Source organism: Otolemur garnettii, unplaced genomic scaffold (genome assembly GCF_000181295.1).
Source record: "Otolemur garnettii isolate 467f Iridium unplaced genomic scaffold, OtoGar3 scaffold00057, whole genome shotgun sequence".
In the NCBI taxonomy this organism is placed as follows: Eukaryota; Metazoa; Chordata; class Mammalia; order Primates; family Galagidae; genus Otolemur; species Otolemur garnettii.
The window spans coordinates 63,356-71,962 of NW_003852452.1; the positions used below are offsets into that span (position 1 = coordinate 63,356).

The 8,607-nt window shown below is 42.8% G+C and overlaps 1 protein-coding gene across 2 annotated transcripts in view; it reads left to right on the forward strand.

The window, feature by feature from the left end:
• The first annotated feature begins 2,652 nt into the window (after positions 1-2,652).
• AEBP2 (AE binding protein 2) overlaps positions 2,653-8,607 on the forward strand; it is an 84,677-nt gene continuing 78,722 nt past the window's right edge. For both annotated transcript variants that reach the window (XM_023514721.1, XM_023514720.1), the window contains exon 1: positions 2,653-3,349. In XM_023514721.1, coding sequence (XP_023370489.1) covers positions 2,685-3,349 — 665 coding nt within the window. In that variant the 5' untranslated portion in view covers positions 2,653-2,684. The remainder of the gene's footprint in view (positions 3,350-8,607) is intronic.

Here is an 8,607-nt window from a genome sequence, read left to right on the forward strand (position 1 = left end):
AAAAAAAAAAAAAGATTGGAAGGCCTCCGAAACAGCCTTAGAAGCAAAGTTTCTCTGGCATCCTAGTGCCCTCCTATCTCTTGCCCTCTCTTACTCCTTCTAAACAAATCACAGAAACTAGAACTCCTTTTCCCTAAACTAAGCCATAAAACTTAGGCCACTCACTTCTCCCTTAAAGTCCTTCCTTCCAAAGGGTTCCTGTCCTACACCTGGGAGGAAAGAATGCCACACAGAGAAACCAAGAAGGATGTGGACAGACAGGCCTTGATGGGTTCTCCCACTTGGTGTATAATCATTAGGTCATACCTTTTTGTCCAATCACATGTGTACACAGCTGTCCATTCTTTATCAAATTTAAGCATAATAATGGGCAGTTTTCATCCAAGATATGGTTGAAAGCTAAACAAACAAATCAACAGTTTTCTCTGTTCTTTGGATCTTCATTTACGAAGGCTCCTGTGTTTCACGTAAAAGTTTTGATTCATTTGCTATGCTTTTCTCTCATTAATCTATCTTTTGTTTTTGGACTGTCAGCTGTAACCCTTATGATGGGTGTGAAAGGGTATACTTTTCTTCCTCTATACACTTAATACACACATTTTACATCTATACAGTTAATATGTTTTAGTTAAACTCTCTGAAAGGTCTTATTCTATAATACAGGATGTTTATACATTCCTTATCTATCTCAAAAAATGGGTTTGAGGTTTAAAATGTTTGCAGTTAATACTTTGCATTGCATGTCTGTGTAAAGGCATTTGTAAACTATGTTCCATACTATTTGTTGTTTTTATTTTTTGCTTTCCCTTGAGGCAACATTCCAAATAACAGCTGTCCAAAGGTCTAAGGCAGAGAGCATAGACTGGGTGCTTGTGTTGTATGAAAACTTCTGAAGATATGTTTAAGCACAGAGACTCTGATGTAAGGCAATCAATTCTCCTACCCTCAAGGGTTTTACTACCACCCTGAGTAAAAACATCCCTAAAATAGACCTGCCGGAAAACGCGCCTTTTGGTCCAGGAGAAATGTGGGCTCCTTGTCAGCCACCACCCTGATCCCAATTGCCTCTTCCCTACTTTACAAAAGAAAGGCATAACTTCCTCATCCTAAATCTTACTAAGGTGCAATAGGCCAGAATACCAAAAACTCCAGGACACCAAAGAAAGGGACAATTGACTGGCAAGGAGAAAGAGTAACACATCCTTTCACAAGTCAGGTGCTTTTCAGTTACGTGCTTTCAACAAGGTTGAAAGAGAACCTAATCAAAGTTGTCAGCTGATAGATCATCAGAAGTATTTTTTCTTTGTTACATCTTCTTGTGATTTTTTGGCATATAATTTGAAGGGAGTTCAAAGAATTGAGTGGCATTACTATAACAAAACTCCATTCATTCTCATCTGCTTATTTATGCGAAAAAGTTCTCTTAGAGCTTACATCCATAGAATTGGAAATTTGGAATAGAATTGATGCTGAATTCTTTCTTAAAAATCCATCCAACTCCACCTCTGTAACACGCACTGCTGATAACATTTTACTTCTGTGTTTAATATTGATTTATAAATATCTGAAATATTTGTTTTGGTCAGCTGAAAAAATACTTTTAAGAACTTTATGATCACAAAACTTTAACCCCTCCCCCCAAATTTCAATATATATACACATTTTATTACAGGGAAATGTGATAAGATGATCAGTAAAACAATTCAAGTACAAAATACATTATGGGGATAAAATTCTAGAGGGGATATGGCATGCAAATTAGTTCCAAAAGATAAAAGAAGGATGGAAATTATCCATGTATAAGAGAGACTGTATTTAAAATATGGATATTGGCAGGTATTAAATCCCTATGGTATTTAGAGTCCACTAGCTATAGATATGTAAACAGTATTTAGTGCGATAAACGTCCGTTAAGAAGCTGAGAAAATATGTGGCTGTCACTTTAAACCGCACGCGAACGCACACAGCTTCACAACATTGTTTTACAAAGCTCCTAAGCTCAAAAGTTTGAGGACCTGGAACCAAAGAGATGTGTGCTCCGAGTTTCTGACCTCAGCATCCCTTGGGGTATTCAAACACAGGTTAGATTAAAACCTGCGGCCGTATGCTGCGCGTAGAGATTTAGTACTTTGCAGCCTATTAATTATTTTTGCTCGTTTTAATCGCCTATCCTTGTAGATTGTAAGCGCTCAGAAGCCCAGGAACTTGCTCGATTGCTGGCTCAGCGCCTGTACACTGGGGACACTCCCCACACACGCCTGGAATGAATGACTTTACCGTGAGAACGCGGAGGGCTGTTGAAATCCCCAGCCCGCGTTCGGGTTTTGGTTCCGCGCGTGCCGCCCGCTGCGAGAAGGGGGAGGGCGTGGGAAGGCCCCGAGGAAACTCCGAGCGCTCGGCGGGGCGGGCGGGGGCGCGGGCGCGGAACTCGCGGCCCCGGGGAGGCGCCACCTCGTGCCGCCGCGCAGGCGCGCAGCCGTCTCCGCGTGAGTGCGCGGAGTCGCGCGCCTGTCCCCGCGCGGGCTCCGTAGCGCGTGTGCAGGCTGACGCAGCCCGCGGGCCCTCCTCCTGCTCTGCAGCGGCGTCGGCGGAGTTTTGGGCGTTTGGGAGGGGGCGAGGGAGCTAGAGTCGAGAGAGGGAGGCGGTGGCGGCGGCGGGGAGGAGGAGGAGGAGCAGGCGCCGCCATGGCCGCCGCTATCACCGACATGGCCGACCTGGAGGAGCTCTCCCGCCTGAGCCCTCTGCCCCCCGGCAGCCCCGGCCCGGCGGCGCGGGGCCGGGCTGAGCCTCCGGAGGAGGAGGAGGACGAAGAGGAGGAGGAGGAGGAGGCGGAGGCCGAGGCGGTGGCGGCGCTGCTGCTGAACGGCGGCGGCGGTGGGGGCGGCGGCGGCGGCGGAGTGGGGGGCGGTGAGGCGGAGACGATGTCGGAGCCGAGCCCCGAGAGCGCCAGCCAGGCCGGGGAGGACGAGGACGAGGAGGACGATGAAGAGGAGGAGGAAGACGAGAGCAGCAGCAGCGGCGGGGGCGAGGAGGAGAGCAGCGCCGAGAGCCTGGTGGGCAGCAGCGGCGGGAGCAGCAGCGACGAGACGCGCTCGCTGAGCCCCGGCGCCGCCAGCAGCAGCAGCGGGGATGGGGACGGCAAGGAGGGCCTGGAGGAGCCCAAGGGACCGCGGGGCAGCCAGGGCGGCGGCGGGGGCGGCAGCAGCAGCAGCAGCGTCGTCTCCAGCGGCGGCGACGAGGGCTACGGGACCGGGGGAGGCGGAAGCAGCGCGACCTCCGCGGGCCGGCGAGGTAGCTTGGAGATGTCGTCGGACGGGGAGCCCCTGAGCCGCATGGACTCGGAGGACAGGTCAGTGCACTGAAGCGTTACCCCTTCCCCTCCTCCTCCTGAACTCCCGGGCCCCTTCGAGGGGACCGAGGGGACTTTTTCCTGCGCTCCCTCTTGCTCCCCGAATCCTCGGCCCCTCCCCCAGGCTCGCAACTCGGAAATCTCTGGCTGCCGCCGCGCCCCTCTCGCAGCGGATAGCGGCTTCCAACTCTCAAACCATTCCCCCCCGACTCTCCTTTCCCCGCCCTCTTTCCCCTCGGCTCTGCGCTCCTCACCGACCTAAGGACAGCTCTAACTCGGTAACAATCCCCAAACAGGCCCAGAGCCCCTGGCGGAGCAGAAGAGGGCCTTGATGTACACACCTCGGTACACAAGGTTAGCCTCATCCATCCGTGTTCGTGAACACTTGTCAGAACTATAATTGACAAGTGTTTTCCAATATGGCTGGTCTCTCCTGGATTTAACAGAACTTCCTTGTGCAGGGAGGAGACCCCAACTATTCACTTTTCTTTACTTAAAAAAAAGAACTGTTCTTTTGCATTTAAATCGTTGTTTCCTAAATCCTTCATTTGTAGTCAATGTTGCGGTCTCTGATGTGATTTTAATAATCTTTTCTATTTGTGATCAAATCTGGGAGAAAGTTTAAAACACGTTTAAATCATTTGGGAAAGAAAGTGCATTAGTGCATTGCTGGTCTTTAAAAGAACTTTTTGGAATGGGAGAGTTGGAATCATAACAAAATACAGTCTTGAAGGTGCAACATGTTAGTATGGCGTAAAACAGTAATATTTCAACGTGTGAGAGTCGTGATTTTAGGTGATAATATTTTAAACTATTGGATAGGTGTCTGAAGAAATTAATTCAGTTTTTCTAAAGCTTATTGGAATTAACATGGGGACTGAAAAAATGAACCCCGTTTTTTCAGGACATTTAAGACATTTGTTGTAATATGTTGTACACGTTTCACTTGTTCTATCGTTACTTTTGATTTCTTTGGAAGACTTCATATTTTAATTACTTGATTTTTAATGTGCTTTTAGAAGTGAATCACGTCCTGCATATACGACTTGTATGGTATATTAACGTTTATTGGCCTGTGGATGTTTTGACGAACAGTTGTATTTTTAACAATTGATAGAGATTTTGTTTAAAAATTTAAGTATTCTAAAGTTCTAGAAATTTTGACTGTTAAGTGATTAAAAATGAGCATGGGTTTATATTTAATGCTGCAAGGAAGTAAAAGCCCCGAATGTTTTGAAAATTAGCATTGTATTGTTTCACATTTACTTTAATGTCTAGTGAAGGAAATATCTTGAAATATCTTGAATGGGGTAAAATAGACTGTACAAACCTTAGAAAAATTTTGCTGAACTGTATCGGCAAAAGTAGGAAGGAGAGTGTCTTCAAGAAACTTAAAAATTGATGTGAACTCCATAATCAAGCAAGTGCTATTTATCATTATGTCCGTGAAGGATGTAATAATCCTACATATTTGAAAGTTGAGATTAGTTTATACAGTCAGCATCTACCACAGTTTTTCATTCACATGGTATACACACATGCCTGCCTAGTACCACGCAATTTAAATGTCTCCATTTCCTTCTCACAACTTTGTACCAGATAAGTATTATTTTGACTTCTATTTAACAGATGAAGAAGCAAGCTGAGTATCTTAAGACAGTAAATATAGCATGGAAATAGTGGAGCTGGATCTGAACAAAGGTTTTTCAAGTCGCCTGCTATTTCCGCTTGAGAAAAGTTAGAATAATTCACCTTAAGTAATGAGGGGTATGTGTCAGTTTTGTTTTGTTTTTAGTTAATATCTATCTACTACATTGTTTTAGGAGACATAGAATTATTGGTTAAGGAAGTGGGATTTTGGCTTCATTTGAGATTTAGTAGAAGTTTGGTTGAATATCTAATATTTATGTTGTATTTCAGAGTAAAAAGTAAATTACTAGTTTCCAAATAGACTTAAAACTTGATAACCAATCATACTCACTTGCTTTTCTTTTATTTTTTGAGACAGAGAGACAATCTCACTATGTTGCCCTCCGTAGACTGCTGTGGCATCATAGCTCATAGCAACTTCAAACCCTTGAGCTTAAGTGATTCTCTTGCCTCAGCCTCCTGAGTAGCTGGGACTACAGGCGCCCTGCCACAATGCCTGGCTATTTTTTTTCATTGCAGTTGTCATTGTTGTAGTTGTCATTGTTTGGCAGGCCCGGGCTGGGTTTGAACCCACCAGCCCTGGTGTATGTGGCTCTACCTGCTAAGCTACAGGTGCCAAGCCTGATTTCCTTTTGTTAATGCTTAAACATTAGGAGACACACAAAGTAGTGTTTTAATCTTACCATTTCAGGGCAATAGATTTGTCACTTCTATGAAAAATCATTTTTACTGGTGAAACTGGTTTGTGGCATTGATAAGCTTAACTTTGAAATGCCTCCTTGTTGGCTTTGGGTTTTTTTTCTGGAGTTATTTTGAATTTGCAAAGGATCAATAATTCTTATAAAGTCTCCTGCAGATTACACTAATCTACGTGGATTTTATAGATTGTATAAATCTATAAAATCTTTATTTTTGTAACTGCTGGAAGGATATCACAGTTTTAATGTACTTTAAAAAATTTGTAGACATTCCTATTACAAGGATTCTGTTATCATTATAATTTTCTTTTTTTAGAGACAGTCTCAAGCTGGCACCCTGGGTAGAGTGCTGTAGTGTCACAGCTCACAGCAACCTCAACTTCTTGGGCTTAAGCGATTCTTTTGCCTCAGTCTCCTGAGTAGCTGGGACTACAGGTGCGCGCCACAACACCCAGCTATTTTTTGGTTGCAGTAGTTATTGTTCCGCGGGCCCAGGCTGGATTTGAACCCACCAGCTCTGGTATATGTGGCTGGCACCCTAGCTGCTGAGCTATAGGTGCCAAGCCTGTCATTAGAATTTAATTTCTTTTGGAGTACCCATTCTGTTTTCCTGACACTTTGAGATTATGTCGTACTTTTGAATTTAACTAATACACTATAAAATTTGGTAAAATCTCATAAATATTTTTAATATTAAATGCTCCTTTTAAAAAAGAATTAAATGTAAAGACTCAGCTATTAGAGACCATGACCTAAGGTGTCTTTGACCAACATGTACTGGGAAATTGTGTAGTGAAAAGTGAGTAGTAATTCATGAAATGATTAAATGACACTTGGTAGAAAAAAGTTGATTCCCCCCAACAGAGAAAGGTATTAAAAATCAGAATAAATTTATAAGCTTGCTTATTTTGGTAAAATGTAGATTTTGAAATTGAAATGTAATTCTTTTTTGTAATTTTTTTTTTTGAAGATGGAATCTCACTCTTTTAGCCCGGACTAGAGCTCACAGCAACCTCAAGCTCCGAGGCGCAAACAGTTCTCTTGCCTCACCCTCTTGAGTAGGTGGTACTACAGGCACTTGCCAGAACACCTGGCTAGTTTTAGTTCTTACTCTTGCTTAGGCTGGTCTTGAACTCCTGAGCTTAAGCAATCCACCCGCCTCAGCCTCCCAGGTTGCTAGGATTACAAGCCTGAGCCACTGCACTCGGCTGGTTATAGTTTTACTTTTATTTTGGTTATCAAGATAGTAGAATTTTCTTTGGGGGAAATATTTAGCAGTGTGAATCCGGTAAAAACTAGCTTTTACTTTGATGTTAAGCCTAAGTACTTTTTTTATCTTTAGAGAAGCCTCAGTACTTTTTGAAAAAGTTAGCCATTTTAGGTTAATTTCAAGGCTTAAATTAACTTCGAAAAACTAAAAAAAGTAAATGTCTTTTTTTATATCCATTTTTCCAACACAGTATCTATCATATAAAGAGTTTAAAAAATATTTCAATGAATGAGTCAACAAAAGAGTAATCAAATGTCAACACTTGCACTGAATAATTGATTGATGCTAGAAAGTTAATGCCAAGAAAATGGAACATAGGGTTTCAATTTTAAGTAGTGTAAATTAGCCTTTAAGTGGAATTTTATAATTTAAGATGCTTGTAAAGTTATTTTAGTTTACGAATTAGTACTAGCTATTGAATCAGAAAATACCTAAAAGTACTCCCAGTACTCCTACTCTGTGTTAGGTGAATTGATGAAAGTCTCTATTTTGTGGTCATTTCATGTGCTTTTTTATATATTTTTTTCCTTCAGCTAGAATATAAGCCATGACTTATTTGAAAAACCTAACATGACTTTCAAAACCCGTTTGGAAAGGCTTTTGTCAGCCTTTCTGGATAAGTCTAGGTGTAAAGTGCAAAGTACATGTGTTGGGAGGACAGTTGGCAGGATCTCACCTGATGGGACGCGGTGCGAGGGTGTTCAGCTGTCCCCTGGGGAAGGGCTCAGCTACAACTGGAACCTTGCTTTAGAATTAATGTGACCTAAAAATTTGTACCCTCATTAATTTGAAATTAAAAAAAATGCATGTGTATGGATAGGCCATATAAAGGTTGAGTATCCCTTATCTGAAATGCTTGGGACCAGAAGTGTTTTCAAGTTTGGATTTTTTTTTTTTTTATTTTGGAATATTTTCATGTACATGAGATAAGCAGTCCTTTTCTTATTTGCACAGAAATACTTCTAGTAAAAAATGTGACATACCATTAATACATTGAAAAAATAGGCTTGTCGCCTGTAGCTCAGTGAGTAGGGTGCTGGCCACATACACCCAGGCTGGCGGGTTTGAGTCTAGCCTGGGCCTGCTAAACAACAGTGACAACTGACAACTGCAACCAAAAAATAGCTAGGCATTGTGGTGAGCGCCTGTAGTCCTAGGTACTCAGGAGTCTGAGGTAAGAGAACTGCTTAACCTAAGAGTTTGAGGTTGCTGTGAGTGTGATGCCACAGCAGTCTACTGAGGGCAACATAGTGAGATTGTCTCAAAAAAAGGAAAAAATAACATATAACTAAGGAGCATGCTAGCATTACCAGAATACCTGCATCAGCTGTTAAATAATAGCAATAATGAACCGCATCAAGCTTTGGGTTTTGGAACATTTGAAGTTTTGGGATTAGGAATGTACAATCTGGGCCTGGCATGGTTGCTCACACTATAATCCTAGGACTGTGGGAGGCCAAAGTGGATTGTATCACTTGAACCCAGGAGTTTGAGGTTGCTGTGAGCTAAGCTGACTCCACAGCCCCCCTACCCAGGGCAACAGAGCGAGACTATCTCAACAACAACAACAAAAAGGAATGCATAATCTGTGGTTTAAGGTTAATAGTGTAAAAGGCCATAGGCTCTTTTTTTTTTTTTTT